This window comes from Heptranchias perlo, chromosome 1 (genome assembly GCF_035084215.1).
Source record: "Heptranchias perlo isolate sHepPer1 chromosome 1, sHepPer1.hap1, whole genome shotgun sequence".
In the NCBI taxonomy this organism is placed as follows: Eukaryota; Metazoa; Chordata; class Chondrichthyes; order Hexanchiformes; family Hexanchidae; genus Heptranchias; species Heptranchias perlo.
This window is the reverse complement of record NC_090325.1, coordinates 102,473,125-102,491,750: the sequence shown is the minus strand read 5'-3', so window position 1 is coordinate 102,491,750 and position 18,626 is coordinate 102,473,125. Positions and strand designations below refer to the sequence as shown.

Sequence of the window (18,626 nt, the reverse complement as noted above, 5' to 3'; positions counted from 1 at the left end):
TTAAACTTAGTTTGTGATGTTTTTAATGTTGGTAGAGATCTGATCCCATCAGCTCTCTAACATAAAATTTAACTGGAATTTGGATGCCAATGAGCAGAGTGCTGTACGTGCATGTAATGACACATGCAGAATATACCCTTCTCTCTGAGTAGTGGAATGCTAGACTTGGCAGTGTAACTTGGAGCTGCAAACCTTGCATCACTGAGCAACTGTTGGTCTGAGACTGGCACCCTGTGTATTGATGCAGTAAGAATCCATCTCAACTCAGAAATATTGCTTAGCCAACTTTGAACCAAGGATATTAATATACCATGGAACATCTAGGGAGACAATCAACCAGGGGAAACTGGTCCACTATGAACAGGCTTAAGCTCAGCGGACTGTCCCTATGTTAGAAGGTGTGAACTCAGTCCACCAGGGCATCAGAAGGATACAGCCTGAAGCAGCCAGGGGATATAGTTATGGGGATGTGTTAGCCTGTAATTAAAATCAAATCCAGTTGAGGGACAGGAACTGGAAGAATTCTGACAAACTATTTACTACAAATAGCTCATGACATCCCTCTTGCAGGACATTAGGGGTAAACGCACAAAGGACATTTTGTTACAGGAATATCTTTGGCCCAGTACCTGTTTCCAGTGATGGCAGGGTCTAGAACGAGGGGACATAGATATAAGATTAAATGTAAAAGTTTTAGGACAGAAAACAGGAGAAACCTTTTTAAGCAGAGGGTTGTGGGGTCATGGAATGTACTACCAGAGTTGATTGAAGCAGAGACCATGTCAACATTTAATAGGTAGATAGATAGTTGAAGGAGAGAATAAAGGAATATAGAACAGGGCGGGCACATGGGATTAAGACAACTGCTCATTTGAAGGACAAGCACCAACATGGATTGGTTGGGCAGAACCATGTTGTAACTTCTATGTAATTATATATAATTCTGTAAGGACAGCGTAATTTTGTAGGATATGTGACCAGTGTCAGTGTATGGGCAAATCAGGGGATCGCAACAAAGCACCAATGCAACCCCTACCAATTATTAATAAAACTTTCAAAAGCATGGGCATAGATATCATAGGTCCTGTGCCTATCAGGAGTCAGTTTAAATAATTTTGGGTTAAATCAATATTCTCCAATCTGGGTATATTATACAAAATGATGTCCTGCAGTGCCCACTGGTCAGAGAAAAGTTCAAACAAGCTGGTGAACACCACATGCTGATATTCAATGACCACCCAGGCACGTACCAGTGCTCTGAACATGGGCAAGCAAGTGGATAGATCACTCTCGGCAATCTTACGCATTGCAGCTTTCACCAGCTGTGGGAGCAGGTCCGCCAGGAGGTTCTCCAACCTTGCCCTGCACGCTGGGTAACCAAAGATAATCATAGCTGGGTAATCATAGCTGAAGAGTGAAGAGCGAAGAGCAGACACTTTAAATAATTGCACCTGGAAGCAGTTTAATAAAAAGGTCCTCCCTTCCCAAGGGAAGGGAGGAGTAAAATTAGATATAGAATACAACAATGTTTCCAAGCAACCCAACACAGGAGGAAAGACATTGGCCCAGAAATTGCTTTAAAAAGAACAGTGAGCTCAACAGCACTCACTGTTGTTAGTGGCAAAATCAAGGAGCAAGTTCCAGCATTTGCATATGCACAGTCAAACGTGAAAATCCAGAACTTGCTCCTCCTGGTTTGCCGGCAATATGACAGCTTCGCATTAAACGGATATCGCTGGCTGCAATCAACAGAATCAAGGGACCAGCGCAAACTTGCTCGTCTGCCTTACATGATCAAGATGTGGAGATGCCGGTGATAGACTGAGGTTGACAATTGTAAACAATTTTACAACACCAAGTTATCGTCCAACAAATTTATTTTAAATTTCACAAGCTTTCGGAGGCTTCCTCCTTCCTCAGGTGAATGTTGTGGAAATGTGGATTTCCACAACATTCACCTGAGGAAGGAGGAAGCCTCCGAAAGCTTGTGAAATTTAAAATAAATTTGTTGGACTATAACTTGGTGTTGTTAAATTGTTTACATGATCAAAGCAGTTTGTGCACAAAATAAAAACAGGTCCCTCAAACCCAGTGTGTCATGCATATACCTAATGCCACAGATTATGATGGAACACAAAGCTAGAAAAGTGCAGATGCTGGACCTGAAAGTAAGACAGTTGTCTTAGAGTCTGTGGGCATTATTGCTGGTGCTTAAGAAGGACAAGACCATGAGGTTCTTTGTAGATTATTGCAAACAAAATATCCTGACAGAAGCTGACGCCTACTGTTATGTTCTTGGATATTTTCAAACCTTCTTATCCTAGATTATTTTGGCCTTCTATTTCAGATCACTTTTATGAGTCAGTTCCAACTCCCCAAACATTCAATATTGTCCACTGTTGCCTGGAAATCCAGTAAAGTTTTCAATAATGTGCCAGGAAAATGAACAGACAACCAACCCTGTTTGGTAATTGCTTTTAGGTACTGGACTTAACTAATGCTGCCATAAGATTTCCCTTCAGTCTTTGTAAAGCAAAGAGCTTCACAATGAACTTTGCTGGAAGTTTAAAATATGAAGTGAATTTACTAAACAAAGGATGAGCCAGAGAATAGTCTAAGAGTGATAGAATAGATATGTATTTACAGTAGAACTTATCTCCCTGAAATGATAAAACATGGTCAAAACTGAGAACCATAATCTTCTTATACCTGACATAAATACTTCACAATGGGGAGAGTACTATAGGAATGGAGGCAATAAAAGATGTGTGGGTTGGGGGAAGGGGTAGATCAGAGGCAATCACCAAGCTCATGGCTAGTATCCTTTGATTTTTTTTAACACACACACACACAGAGTAATGCATTACCATATAAAGCTATGTTTCATGAAGTGTTTTACTACCAGCATTCTAAAATATTTTGTTTCCCTCAGCCTCAACCAAGTACTTCAGAGAACTTTGCTGCATACATACACTCTGGGGGAGGTAGTTAGTGGAGTGAGCAGGAACAAATGCAGGTAGAATTGCAGGAGATGTGACTTGTTGGCTGGGTGCCATCTAGAGGGTTCCTTCAGTTGCTATAGCCAAGGATTCAGACCTCACTATAAATGCACTTCATGAGGCATAAGAGTTTGCCACGCAGCGTGTACGAACAGGAGTCATTAATGAAGGATCACACAACCTGTATCTTTGCAATGCTGTATGATTATCTGGCTGAGCTGCAGGCCCCCACTGAAATTAGAAACAGGCCATTCGACCCAACTGGTCTATGCCAGTGTTTATGCTCCACATGAGCCTCCTCCCACTGCTCTTCATCTAACCCTATCAGCATAATCTTCTATTCCTTTCCTTGTGTTTATCTAGAATCCCTTAAATGCATCTATTCACCAATTACTTCTTGTGGTAGCCAGTTCCATATTCTAACCACTTTTGATGTGAAATGCAGTCTTAGAAGTGTGGCTGGGCCCTATGGAGGCAATGCTTTATTTGACAAGGATTTGGATACAAGGTGAAGACTATTCTGCATTGGAAGTATAAAGCACTATTAGACCCTGTCTTGCTGAGTGACTGTTAGTTGTATAGGCAAATCTCCTGCCTAAGCTCATCTTCCTTGCTGCTGCCACCTTTCTTCTCCTGATTCATGGAGATAACTCTTTGGAAGGCATAGTTGTGTAGGACACAACAGACTCCAATAATTTTTGAGTCCTTAAGCAGGCTGAACCTGTAGCATCCCCTTCACCCCCACCAAATCTGTCCAGGCATCTGAATCACTTAAGATGCTTATCTTGAGCTTCATTAAGACCCTGATGGAAACTTGCACTACAGCAAAATCTAAGGACAAGGGGAGGTGTCATCAGCCATGGCCACAGTGCATATCCTTGGCTCCACAAAAGCCACTCCTGGATTCTTTGTGGCCCTTCAAATATTGCTGCATCATGGACTGCCATAGGTTAAAATATCTGCTAGGGTAATAGCCATCCATCTACAATAATTCACTTCCAATGGCATAAGTGGTAACCCTTTCTGTTCATAGTGTAGCAAACATGCAGAGCCAATTAATAGTGCTTTGAATTCTAGAACCCTGCCACATAATAGAAGTAGAAGTTTTTCATGCCTCCTCACATATTCCTTTTTATCTTCTAGGTATCAGCCATGGCTCAGTGGTAGCACTCTTGCTCGAATCAGAAGGTCACAGGTTCAAGCGTCACTCCAGAGACTTTAGCACAAAAGTGCACTACTGAAGGAGTGCTGCATGGCCAGAGGTACCATCTTTTGGATGACCAAGGTCCTGACTTTCAGGCTCTGATGAATTGGAAGGTTTGTTTTCCTCAACATAGTATTTAGTTTTACCAGCTTAGTGTACATGTTGCACTTAGTGCAGTAAATGGGTGCACATTGGGAAAATAAAATGATAATCTTCCTACAGGATTACTGTAGGGATACATCTAAGCACTCTACTGTGCCCTTTGCAATTGTGAAACATTACATGGAAGACAAAAACCTCAACTTGAACAGATTAAAAAACAAATTTTTATTGCAAACTTAGTTTATCACATTTTCATTACATCAATGAGTAAAATATATACTTTGTCTTTTCAAACTGAAATATTCAGTCTTACTGTAACATACAAAATTCCTGATGGGTACATGGCTCGTGTGTTGACAAGTTAAATCAAGAGTGCAAAACTATTACAGCCTCAACAGGGCCTAATTTTTAAAAAAAACTACACAAGTTAAAGAAAAAAGGTAGCATGTTACTCAACTTCTCTGAATATTGTCATTATTAGAGGGATATCTGCAGTGCAAACAATTTTCTTGATGCATGATGTCACTGTTCATTTCATCTCCTCCCACCAACTATTCCAATAGCAATCAACCACATTGATCATTTAAAAATTATGGTTTTAAAAAGCCAGTCTACTGTAAAAAGTTTAGATCAAACTGGCTTCATTTAGTCACTAAGCATCTACTTCAAAATGTTCATTTCATAAAAGAAATAGTTTTAGATTATACAATATCATTTAAAAATGGTTTCAGAATAGTATTGGAAAAGGGTACATTAAATAGACTGAAAACAATACCAATGTCTCATCAGCAATGGTTGGGCATGTCAGTGTTTGAATGTAATGGTTCTGCATGACCAGGAAGTACAAATACACCATAATGAGCAGATTGGGATACATTTAGAAAGGTCCAGGACATCTGCCCAATCACACACACACACACGCACACAATCCTCAGTCTGTTGGGTTAAGGGACAAGGCAACAATAGGCCTCACTCCCTGGGGGAAAGGTTCACTTCTGATCACTATCATGCAACCCCTGCTGGTAGTGCATGTGTTGGTATCAGGCAGTGTCAAACTGTCTGCTGACACCATCAAGGGTCACATATCCAACATCTTGGGTGACTTGTAGAACCAACCCAACAAAGATTCAATACCTTCAGTAGAGGTTGAGGCAAAAAAAAAACCAAGGACAATGGAATAAAAGATCTCCACTGAACCCAGAGACTTACTACCTGTCTTTCATGTTTAGGATGACACCTGAAAGATTGAGTACTTCCTTAACAGCAGTACCTCAAATCTTTTTCCTGAGTGATGCATAGCAGTGCCAGTTTTTGCAGCTGAAGTTTTTCATGATGCAAGCTTAAGACAAAATTGTGCTTAAAAGCTGGCTTTCCACAACTGACATTGGCATGCTTTGGGCAATGACACATTCAGGGAATGCAAATTGTATAATTTGATGTTTAAAGTATTAATGTGTACATTAATCCTTTCCAAGTTGTGTACAAGTTAAACATTTGCATGATTTAAACAATTACTTTATGCTACACCAAGTTAGATCATAAAAGCATTTGCATTAAAACTTGTATTGCTATTACTGTACAATAGAATTGAAACAAACAAGTGTAGTGCTAAATCAACCTCCAATGGAGGCCAACTTAATAGATTAGACAAATTTTACACAAGCTAGTTCAGTACATTGTGATAATAAAGTGGGACATATGGCAAACGTGAGAAGTGGGAGGCATTTGCATTTGCATTTTATGCAAAGCAGAATAGTGATGTGTTAAATAATTACATTAACTTAAACATCAAAGCTAGTGGTGGAATACAAATAAAAGGTGGACTTGTTTTAAGAAACCATCCAGGTCTCATTAAGCAAGAAACAGCAATCTAGTCTCAGCAAGGGCTGAAAGCTTTTTCAAAGCATTCTATGTTCAGTCACGCTTCAATATAGCATGAAGTAACTATTAGATGGTCTACTAGAAAACCATTTACTCTCATTTGTTGTAATAAATGTACATATCATTACTATAATCACCAACAGTAATAGACAACATCTCTAGCATCGCCATGACTCAAAGAATGGCAGCATTATTTTACCCATTTATTTTTTCTCCTATCCAGTTCCCAAAAGCTGTTGTCCTTGCATATACCCCGAGTCGATTAGGTCTTCCACAACCCTGTCCGAAGGAAACAATTCCTGCTAGCATCCATGCCCGAGAATTCTCATCTTGGCACAGCAAGGGTCCTCCAGAATCTCCCTGGAACCAAGGCAGAAAACAAGATTCATGTGATTTGTGGTAGTGTAACAGTCTTAGTACTGCCTAGCAATCCCAAGGTCAGTAGGTCAAATCCCCTCATGGCAAGTTGTGAAATTGAATGGTCTGGCAGAAAAAACTTGTGTAAAAAAAAAGTACAACTGGTTTACTAATACCCTTCAAGGAAGGTAACCTGCCACCTCCACCTGACCTACATACGAGTCCAGTCCCACATTATACAGTTGAATTAATGTTCAGGGCAACAAATTCTGCTTTGCCAGCATTAGCCCTATCCCAAGAAAAAATTGAGCTGCATTAGTTTCTATAAAATCTGAGGAAGTTTAGTGCAGCAATCCTGTGCTAGTTGTGTGTAAAATATCCACCCCCTCCCCATCAAATCACATTTGAATCAAGTTTGATCCATAACAAATTGTGTGTCAATCTTGTGAAAATTGCAGGATTCCATTTCTTTTCTTCCCCCATTTACAGATGAGCACAAACCAAATGTCAAAAGAACTTGCTGCCATGCTTAAAAAGGAAAAAGTATGTTATATGCACTTAATTTGATGCTCTTATTTAATTGCCCCCAAGTAAAGCACATTTAGTGAATTGACATATCACCCAGGATCCAATTCTTGACTGTACCCAACACTAGTGACCACCAACTTCACATTCACAAAAGGCAATCTAGGGGAAAGCTGGTACAGTGGGACATGTTAACCTATCATCTCTGGAAGAGTTGGAAATCTAGTCAGATTGAGGGGGATGAAGTTGCTGGATGGTTAGTCCTAAAGGGGAAAAAAAGGGTATTTTCAACCCAGCAAGATATGTACAAGTTTGCAATTTCATGCAAGACTGCCATCACAAGGCTGGGTAGTACAATAGGGAGGTGATCTTGAGATTGTAACTGAAGCATACTAACTCTGGTCCTTTGGATAGTTTCTCCCCTTTCTTTTTCTCAGCAGCCAAGCCTTCAGCCACCTAGGCCCCATGCTTTGGCATTCCCTCCCCAAATTCCTGTCTTGCCACCTTCAAGACTTCCTTAAAACCCACCTCTGATCAAGCTTTTGGTTACTCCTCCCAGTATCCCCTTTGGCTCAGTATCCTGAGCTGTTTATGATTCTCCTGGAGGTGCTTTAGGACATTCTCCTATGTTAAAGGAGCTATATAATGCAAGTTGTTGTGTGCATAGTAGAGTTCTGCTCTTCAACTAGTTACATGTGGTATGGAAGTGTTTATTCACAAGGTGCCTGATGGAAAGTAGCACATTTAACATAATTCACAGATCAAGGAAGAAAAACAATTCTGTACCTGGCATGAGTCTCTGCCACCTTCTAGGAACCCTGCACAAATCATCTGTTTAGTTATTTTTGACATGACCATTTGGCACTGGCTGTTGTTGAAAACCTTCACTTCAGTCTGCAAAAGCTCATTACTAGCTGATCCTGCAGACAAGTGAAAAAGTTGTACAAAATAAGTTTGTAAGCCACATCATTAGTAATATTTAAAAAGTGAATGACAGCAGACTCTTGTGCCTATATTGAATCCTTGTTTCATAGCAGTAGGATTGACACCTAGTCATTTTCTTCCCACTAAGTCTCTAACCATCACACACCATCAGCTGGCAAAGGGAACAGGTAAGGCAACTTACTCCTGGGCTTCTGCAATACTGTCTAGCCAGCCATTAGGAAGACAAGACAGCTAAGCGATTCCACAACCAACAGAGCAGATCAAAGCTCTGCAGTCCTGCCACCTCCAGTCATGAATGGTGGTGGACAATTAAACTGCTAGTGGGAGGAGGAGGCTCTGTTAAACATCCCCATCCTCAGTGATGGCAGAGTCCAGCACATGAGTGCAAAAGACAAGGCTGAAGCGTTTGCAACCATCTTCAGCCAGAAGTGCCAAGCAGATGATCCATCTCAGCCTCCTCCAGATATCCCCACCATCACAGAAGCCAGTCTTCAGCCAATTCGATTCACACCATATGATAAAGAAACGGCTGAGTGCACTGGATACAGCAAAGGCTACGGGCCTCAACAACATCCCAGCTGTAGTGAGGCGAGGGTGACTGCCCTTGACATCAAGGCAGCATTTGACAGAGTGGCACCAAGGAGCCATAGTAAAAATGAAGTCAATGGGAATCGGGGGAAAACTCTCCAGTGGCTGGAGTCAGACCTAGCATAAAGGAAGATGGTAGTGGTTGTTGGAGGACAATCATCTCAGCCCCAGGGCATTGCTGCAGGAGTTCCTCAGGGCAGTGTCCTAGGCCCAACCATCTTCAGCTGCTTCATCAATGACCTTCCTTCCATCATAAGGTCAGAAATGGAGATGTTCGCTGATGACTGCACAGTGTTCAGTTCCATTCGCAACCGCTCAAATAATGAAGCAGTCCGTGCCCACATGCAGCAAGACCTGGACAACATCCAGGCATGGGCTGATAAGTGACAAGTGCCAGGCAATACCATCTCCAGCAAGAGTCTAACCACCTCCCCTTGACATTCAACAGCATTACCATCACTGAATCCCCCACCATCAACATCCTGGGGGTCACCACTGACCAGAAACTTAACTGGACCAGCCACATAAATACTGTGGCTACAAGAGCAGGTCAGAGGCTGGGTATTCTGCGGCAAGTGATTCACCTCCTGACTCCCCAAAACCTTTCCACCATCTACAAGGCACAAGTCAGGAGTGTGATGGAATACTCTCCACTTGCCTGGATGAGTGCAGCTCCAACAACACTCATGAAGCTAGACACCATCCAGGACAAAGCAGCCTGCTTGATTGGCACCCCATCCACCACCCTAAACATTCACTCCTTCACCACCGGTGCACTGTGGCTGCAGTGTGTACCATCCACAGGATGCAGTGCAGCAACTTGCCAAGGCTTCTTCGACAGCACCTCCCAAACCCACAACCTCTACCACCTAGAAGGACAAGGGCAGCAGGCACATGGGAACAACACCACCTGCACGTTCCCCTCCAAGTCACACACCATCCTGACTTGGAAATATATAGCCGTTCCTTCAGCGGCACTAGGTCAAAATCCTGGAACTCCCTTCCTAACAGCACTGTGGGAGAACCTTCACCACATGGACTGCAGTGGTTCAAGGCAGCGGCTCACCACGACCTTCTCAAGGGCAATTAGGGATGGGCAATAAATGCTGGCCTCGCCAGCAACGCCCACATCCCATGAACGAATAAAAAAAAATTTGGTAAACTCCTGGAACCCATTCCCACCACCTACCTTGTGATCGTGGTCAGCCACAGGACATCTGATTTTCCTTAGGCCAGCAGCCACTTCCTGCCCACTCCAGCTGGGAAGTGGCATGCTAATGAGGCCCTGAAGTTAAAATAGCTTGAGCCTGATTTCTGCAGCAGTGGGAGAGTTTCAAAGCTCACTGCCACCCACCCGCAGTTGAAATCAGAGCATAATCCTAAAGCTTACTGTTCCATACAGCATGCTGTATTGTGGCTACTGTTCAGTATCTATAAGCATGAAGTACACAATGTACTTCGTTCCTATAGATACTATGGAAAAAGCAGTTCCAGCAATAGAAGATTGCATGAAAATAAGGCTTACTTTTTACAAGATTTACAATTTTATGCAAGACAAAATTTAGCTACAATGTATGAATCAAGTCTACTATTTCATTATGTGGAGATGCCGGTGATGGACTGGGGTTGACAATTGTAAACAATTTTACAACACCAAGTTATAGTCCAGCAATTTTATTTTAAATTCACAAGCTTTCGGAGGCTTCCTCCTTCCTCAGGTGAACGTTTGTTGGAAATGAAATCTTCGAAATGAAATCGCATTTATAATTCACAGAACAATGCTTGGTGATTACAGACAGTTTTTTACAGACAGAAAAAACTGTCTGTAATCACCAAGCATTGTTCTGTGAATTATAAATGCGATTTCATTTCGAGGATTTCATTTCCAACAAACGTTCACCTGAGGAAGGAGGAAGCCTCCGAAAGCTTGTGAATTTAAAATAAAATTGCTGGACTATAACTTGGTGTTGTAAAATTGTTTACTATTTCATTGACCAAGTTAAATTCTATTTTAGACAAGATTCTTAGTAGCATTTTGAAGATTGTATTGCACAAAACTGTCCCATTTTCTTTGTGAAATCAGTAATGGGTTCCCTTGGTGATGACACCATATTCAGTTACTGATTACGTTCACTTCACAACAGGAACGTATTTACCTTGTTTCTCCCAGTTAATTTAATGCTTAAGTATACACCGGCACATTTACAGTTAGAAAATTTGATTGTGTAAATGGTCATCAAAACCCAGAGTAACTTCAATAGCTTGGCATTATAAACAAATTTCTGCTCGTCTTGTGTTCATATTTCCATCCAGATTTTAAAAATAACCCTTTTGAGTCATGTTTCTAGCTTGTTTGCCCCATTTTCCTAAACCCATAGCAACTTCTCCTCCAAATCCATGCTGAGTACATAGACAACACTGAAATCCTCCAAGGCAATTTATCTTGATGACCTTCTCAAGAGAATCAGGAGTGCAAACAGTAGGAACTGCAATTCAAACTTGTACTGCAACTCTAATCAAACATTAACAATTTTAGATATGTACCATTTTCCTGTGTTTTTCCCCATCCAATAGTTATACAGATTCTGCCAGAAATGAATGATGCTGTGGCTGGAGGTAGACAAGCTGGCTGGACAAAGTCTGTATATTGAACTGAATGTGCCAACTCCATTAGAGCAACATCATAATCAAAGGAAGACGTTGCCAGAGGATGAATAATTATCTCCTTGATTGCTCGTTTCTGGACTTCTTGATTGGTTGACTGATCTAAGTAATGCAGGCCAAGAACTGCAGTCCAGTTCTCTGCACTCCTGTAATCCAAACAGAGAAACAAAAGTCACAAGAGTTCTCTTGGAGAAATTGGCTAATAAACTAGCTCACTTCCTAAGTCAAGAACTCAGAATGGGACTGATCAATTAGGAGGGGGGTGGGGGGGTAACTGAGGCATGATACATATTCAAAAAAGGATGAACATTGGCATGAGTAGATTAGTCTTGTTTAAGGTTGAACTGACAAAGGGCTGGACAATTACTTTGCTATTAATGTATCTGAAGACAAAGTTAAGGATAATACAGAATAGGCTAGCCACAGATGATCAAAAATGAAACAGGATGGTTCACACAGTGACCATGGACAACGGTGATGAAAATTCTGTATCTTTGCCCAATTGTGGGAGTGAGGGCATGGAGATGTCCAAAGGATTTAATATGCTGAACATTTACTTCAATTGGTTGGTTCCTTCAGCAACTGAATGAGTTATCCAGAGCCCAGTAGTACATGGTCTGCAAGAACAGACCTGTTGGTCTGAATGGCCTTTTCTTCTTTTCTCTATGCTTTAAGTTAGTGTTTAAGTCACCAGTCTCATGGCTCCAACGAACAATCTGGGCTGTTTCTAGGAAGGCAGATAGAGCAATTCAACCTACCATTAACTGGCCTGATCAGCAAGGCATAAAGCAATATCAATGGCAGTCAGCAGTGACAGACCCTGTTTTCCTCCTGACAAAAGGAAGAGAATCAACCACCCATTTGCCATCCCTCCCCCAAGCCAAAATATTTATACAAGTTCCTTTCAAATTAAAGGAAGAATTTTACTTAACTTCCTATCAAAATACAGTGAAAAAGTATGAGAGTCAATCACCAGATTATGTAGTTTGACAATTATATCAGGAAGTTCTTCAGTGGTCATCCCAGATGCAGTAGTGGATGTGGAAACCCTAGAATAATTTAAGGGACAATTGGATCCTGCAATGGGGGGGAATTTAGGGTCTTTCTGGATGACTAAAAGATAGGCCAAATAGCCTTCATCTGTATTTATTTTGTGATCGAACCAACAAGAAACAAGCCCATATTGTGACAGACATGACACCTTCAGTCAAAAGGGTGTTATTTTGATAGTTTTTGTCAATTAATCAGATAAAGTGCAAGTCAGACGGATAGCAAATCATCTCAATAATTTAGTTTATTAGTTTCTGACTAATGTACAAGTATTTTCTTTAAAAAAAATATTTTTTTAATGTTTTAGTTCAAGACAAATAGCCACAATTAGGCTAAATGGCAGATGTCACATTTTAGGATTGTTCGATCATCTTTTCCTTTTAAAAAAGTTACTTTTAATGTTAAGATTTTCAAAGTATTCATACAAGTTTACTAAGGCTGTGATGATGGGTAGTTAAAATGCTAATGAGCAAATAGATTCCTCATAGGCTAAATAATAAGCAATTCATCAGATGGTCACAATCGAAAAACATCTCATACCCTGTGTTCATCGAATCATACAGCACAGGAGGCCATTCATGTCTGTGCCAGCTCTTTGAAAGCTATCCTATTAGTCTCACTCCCCTGTTCTTTCCCCACTGCCCTGCAAATTTTTCCTTTTCAAGAATATATCCAATTCCCCTTTGAAAGTTATTACTGAATCTGTTTCCACCACCCTTTCAGGCAGTGCATTCCAGATCATCATAACTCGCTGCAAAAAAAATCCTCTTCATGGAAAGAATTTGATTCCCTCATGCTGTGAGCAGAGATAAAATGGGAGTTTTAAAAAAATAACTAGAATGCTCTAAGGCAGTCAGGCAAGAAATGCCACAAGAGGGTTGGAATACAGTAAAATAATAAGACAGCCCACTGATGTGGGGAAGCATGGCTTTTTTAGAATATATAATTGAAGATGAGTTGTACTGTTTGAATTAAAATCCAATCAAAGCTACTGTTCTGTGTTTACCTTACTGTAAACTAAAACAGCTTGCTGTTTTGCATCAAGCCTCCTCTCACCAAGTGTTTATTTGGTTTGCCTCAAGGTTGAAGCACCCATGCAAAATACAAATATCCAATTCAGAGCACAAGGGGATACTACTGTTACACACCTGGGTTATGTCATCCTTAAAAGTAAGATGATCAGACCACTTATGGGAGCAACAAAACACCACTGAACCAAGGTACCTACAGCAGACCTGAATTCTTAACAGCAGTTAATTGACATTTACCTGTTCCTGATGCAATGTGCAGCAGACACAATCCATCTGCAGGACACAAGGGTTGCTCCACAAATGTGATGTCCATTTAACTGCAAACTCACTTGAAAAGGCCACTCGCCATCACTTGTACTTGATCCACCTACAATCCTGCCAGTTACAATTTTTTGTCGTCCACAACCTTTCATGAAAGAATCAATTTTATTTGCATCTGTTAATTTGCCACACAGTCAAAGATTTTGCTTCTTGTGATTGTAGCAGGTTAAGAAGAATAGGAGAAAACTTTATAATGTACAATTTTATGGATTTCTCCACATCTATAGAATCAGGAACTATAGTATAGAGGAAGGTCATTCAGCCCATCACACCTGTGCAAACTCTTCAACTAAAGCCATCTAATCCTAGTTCCCTTCGAGTGATGCTGTAGGTGCTACCTCAAAGCCCATGGTAAAGCACAAACCCTTGGAAAAAATTATTTTAACTGCCCCTCGTTCCCCCCCCTCCAATTATTTCCCTGGGAATCTGGAGTTTGCACCCTGGTTACCAATTAACCAACTAGTAGAAATGGTCTATTTTTTATCCTCGCAAACCCTTTCATAGTTCAGAAAACTTCGATTTGATCCCCACTTATACTCCAGTGGGAAAAAAACTTCCAAGTTTTGGGCCTTTCTTAACTATAACCTCCCACTCCAGGTTTCATTTTGGCAAATCTTCATTGTACCCTTTCCATGGCTCTAACATCCTTCCTTTAATGAAGTGTCCAGAGTGGCACACAATATCCCAGCTGCAACCTAACTTCTTGTTACAGCTCAAATTCACTGCCTTGCTTTTGATTTCAGTATCCTTGCATGTAAAACCCAGAATTAAAATATCTTGCCTCTTAAAAGGAAAATTTAACATTATGGGATCATCACCAGAAGGACTGCAGCAGTTCAGAGAAACTTAAATAGAAATGCAGTGTCACTTACCACAGGCTGCAAGATCAGAGCTTTTGCAAGCATTGTTATCCACACACAGGCGTGGGACGTAAAGGACTGCAAAGTAAAACAAAATATTTCTTATTTTAGAAGATGAGCTCTAGGTACAAACGCCAATTCGTTATAAACACACCTTCATGCAAATTCTCTAGTAAATCAAATTTGTGTATTCAGAGAACCAATTTAGATCAGGACACAACTGACCTACTTCTTTATAGGCTATTGGATTCCAGAGGATAGAGCGAAAGTGATGAGGACACGAATCAGATGGTCACACTAATTGTTCTAACCCAATCAGCAATAATTATATTATCCCAGTTGAATGAGAAATTTGTGTTTTGTTTTCTCCTCCCCCTGCAACCCCAACTATTGCAAGAATGTTACTGACACATTGATCCATTTATGATATTCCCTTTAAAGCACAGGTTAGAAGATTAGTGGATGAACACTCAAATGTATATGCATTCTATTCTTAAGAGTGTTAAATATGTCAATACCTCTTAAAATAACCACAGAATGTTATATACAAACAAAAGTTTTGGTAGAGGTGCACACCCAAAACAACTGCCTGACCTGCTGAGTGTTTCCAGCATCTAAAGGATTTTGTAGTCATATTCTTACTCAGTTATACAACTTTGTCATAGCCACACCCAACACTCAAGAAGCTCCACACCATCCAGGATTGAGCAGTTCACTTGATTAGTACCCATGTCACTGGGTTCAATATCCATTCCCTTCCAACACCAGCATACTGTGGCTACATAAGAAATAGGAGCAGGAGTAGGCCATACTTCCCCTCAAGCTTGCTGTGCAATTCAATCAGATCATGGCTGATCTTCAACCTCAACTCCACATTCCTGCCTGATCCTCATATCCCTTGATTCCCCTGGAGTCCAAAAATCTATATCTCAGCCTTGAATATATTCAATGACTCCGCATCCACAGCCATCTGGGGTAGAGAATTCCAAAGATTCACAACCCTCTGAGTGAAGAAATTCCTCCACATCTCAGGCTTGAATGCTCACCCCCCCCCCCCATATCCTGCAATTATGCCCCTAGTTCTAGACTCTAGCCAGAGGGAACAATCTCAGCATTTACCCTGTCAAGCCCCCTCAGAATCTTATGTTTAAATGAAATCACCTCTCATTCTTATAAACTCCAGAGTATAGTCCCATTCTACTCAACCTCTTCATAGGACAACCCTCATCACAGGAATTAATCTAGTGAACCTTTGTTGCACCACCTCCAAGGAGAGTATATCCTTCCTTAAATAAGGAGACCAAAACTGTATGTAGTACTCCAGGTGAGGTCTCACTAAAGCCTTGTACAACTGTAGTAAGACTTCCTTACTTTTGTACTCCAACCCCCTTGCAATAAAGGCCCATTTGCTTTTCTAATTGCCTGCTGTACCTGCATGCAAACTTTGTGTTTCTTGTACAAGGACACCCAAGTCTCTCTGAACACTAACATTTAATAGTTTCTCACCATTTAAAAAATATTCTGTTCTTCTATTCTTCCTATAGAAAGTGAATAACCTCACATTTCCCCAAATTATACACCACTTGCCACCTTCTTACCCACTCACTTAACCTGTCCATATCCCTTTGCAGACTGTGACCTCCTCACTGCTTATTTTTCCACCCAGCTTTGTATTATTAGCAAATTTTGATACATTGTATGATCTACAGGATGCACTGCAGAAACTTATCAAGGTTACTTCAACTTACCAAGAAAAACAAGAGCAAGAATGTTAAGGGAACACCATAACCACTAAATCACACAACATCCTGACTTGGACATACATTGCTATTCCTTCACCAGTGGGTGAAATTCCTAGATTCCTAACACCATTATGGGAGTATCATCACCACAAGGACTGCAGCAGTTCATAGAAAAAAAGCCCATCATCTCAGGGCAACTAGGGCAGTAAATGCAGTCTTACCCATATCCCAAGAGCAAAAAAAAATCTTTGCAGCTGAATGGACAGCATGCAATCAAAAAGTTAGACCCTATCTTCATAAAGTGGTATTTGACAAAACTGGTTTGGGAAGAGAATAACAATTTTCACTAATTTGAAATCATCATAGGTGAAATTAAGAAAAATTACCTTTCAACATGATTAAATATTCAATGGAGTCAGAGTTTGCAAATACTTTGATAACAACAGCAGCTTTTAGGGAATGTTAGAAAGACAAAGCAGGTAGGAGAGACAGGTGTCTACCGTCTCAGAACTGTTCTGATGAAGGGCATACGTCCAAAACATTAATCTGTCTTTTCACTTTACAGATAATGACTGAGCTGTTGCGTATTTCCAACATTTGCAGTTTCAAATTTAACCATCTTTTTAAAAAGTCTTAAATTTCATTATTAAGCTCTACTCACACAGGGATAACCAATTCGGTACATTCTCAATTTACTGTTCCAGAAAAGACCAGGTAGAGTTATGAAAACTACGGCATTTATCTATGAATTTTAATTAATACACTGTCTCGAGAAGCTTTTGTCTGCTACAGTACTAAATGTAATCCCCATCCATTAGAAGATACTCACAAATTGCAACAGCGAGCAGCACCGTCGCTATGACAACAAACAGCACGACTGAAATTATCACAAGAATCTTTAAAGTTCTAGTACTTGGTATCAGGGTCTTGACTTTCTCAGTCCGCGGTGCTTCTATATTCATACTGTTCATTTTAATTGTTAGGACCAACTCTGACCGAAACCAAACTAAGTACCGATTTAAATAACCCGCCCCGCCCTATCTTCCTATTCACCACAACAGCCACTGCTCTCAACCCAAAACAGCCCATTTAAAGAGTGAGTTCACCTTATTTATAAAGGTGAGTGCGTGACACCGTTTGCCTCCAGGTTCACGTTGTAAAATTCCACGTGCTGAATCTGGTTTCCGGTGGGGACTTTTATTATTGAAGATGTTTCTTTCTGGCCATGCGGAAGACCTGTGAGCATGTAACATAGGCAGGTTTTAGGGTGAATGAAATAAAAGCAGGTAGAACAAGTTGGAGGATTTTTTTTTAAAAAAGGATGCATGTGCAGAAGAACTCCTGGAGCCAGCAGATTGTAAGGAAATAATGGGCCAGAAATCGCTCCCGAAATAACAGAGGAGCCCAACATCGCTCTCAGTTTTTAGCGGTGAATTGAAGGACCAAGTTCCCGCGTTTGCACACCGCGCAGTGAAACACGGAAATCGTGAACTTGCTGCTACTGGTTTGTCGACGGTATGACAGCTTCGAATTAAAGGGCCGTCACACGATGCAATCAGAGAAATCATTGAAAAAGCGCAAACTTGCTTATCTGCGCAGCTGAAAAGTAACTAATTACGCCACCAAACAGATATGCTTAAAAATACCAGGTCTAAATATAGGGGGCATGATTAAGAAGTTTGCAGATGATACAAAAATTGGCCGCGTGGTTGATAATGAGGAGGAAAGCTGTAGACTGCAGGAAGATATCAATAGCCTGGTCAGGTAGGCAGAAAAGTGGCAAATGGAATTCAGTCTGGAAAAGTGTGAGGTAATGCATATGGGGAGGGCAAACAAGGCAAGGGAATACACAATAAATGGGAGGATACTGAGAGGTGTAGAGGAACAAAGGGACCTTGGAGTGCATGTCCACAGATCCCTGAAAGTAGCATGACAGAGAGATAAGGTGGTTAAGAAGGCATATGGGATATTTTCCTTTATTAGCCGAGACATAGACTATAAGAGCAGGGAGGTTATGCTAGAACTGTATAAAAAACTAGTTAGGCCACAGCTTGAGTACTGTGTACAGTTCTGGTCACCACATTACAGGAAAGATGTAATTGCACTAGAGAGGGTACAGAGGAAATTCACAAGGATGTTGCCAGGACCGGTGAATTTTAGTTATGAGGAAAGATTGGATATGCTGGAGTTGTTTTCATTGGAACAGTGGAGGCTCAGGGGAGATTTAATTGAGGTATATAAAATTATGAGGGGCCCAGACAGAGTGGGTAAGAAGGACCTATTTCCCTTAGTCAATAACCAGGTGGCATAGATTTAAAGTAATTAGTAGAAGGATTAGAGGGGAGCTGAGGAGAAAT

General features: G+C 40.8%; 1 protein-coding gene across 1 annotated transcript; it reads right to left on the bottom strand.

The window, feature by feature from the left end:
- Positions 1-4,511: 4,511 nt before the first annotated feature.
- LOC137335866 (enteropeptidase-like) lies at positions 4,512-17,294 on the bottom strand. Its single transcript, XM_068001399.1, has 6 exons — positions 17,099-17,294; positions 14,540-14,605; positions 13,584-13,752; positions 11,146-11,411; positions 7,855-7,988; positions 4,512-6,546 (listed from the first exon to the last, which is right to left on the bottom strand). The coding sequence occupies exons 1-6, from the start codon at positions 17,238-17,240 to the stop codon at positions 6,382-6,384; spliced, it is 942 nt and encodes a 313-aa protein (XP_067857500.1). The 5' UTR covers positions 17,241-17,294; the 3' UTR covers positions 4,512-6,381.
- Between the last annotated feature and the right edge of the window lie 1,332 nt (positions 17,295-18,626).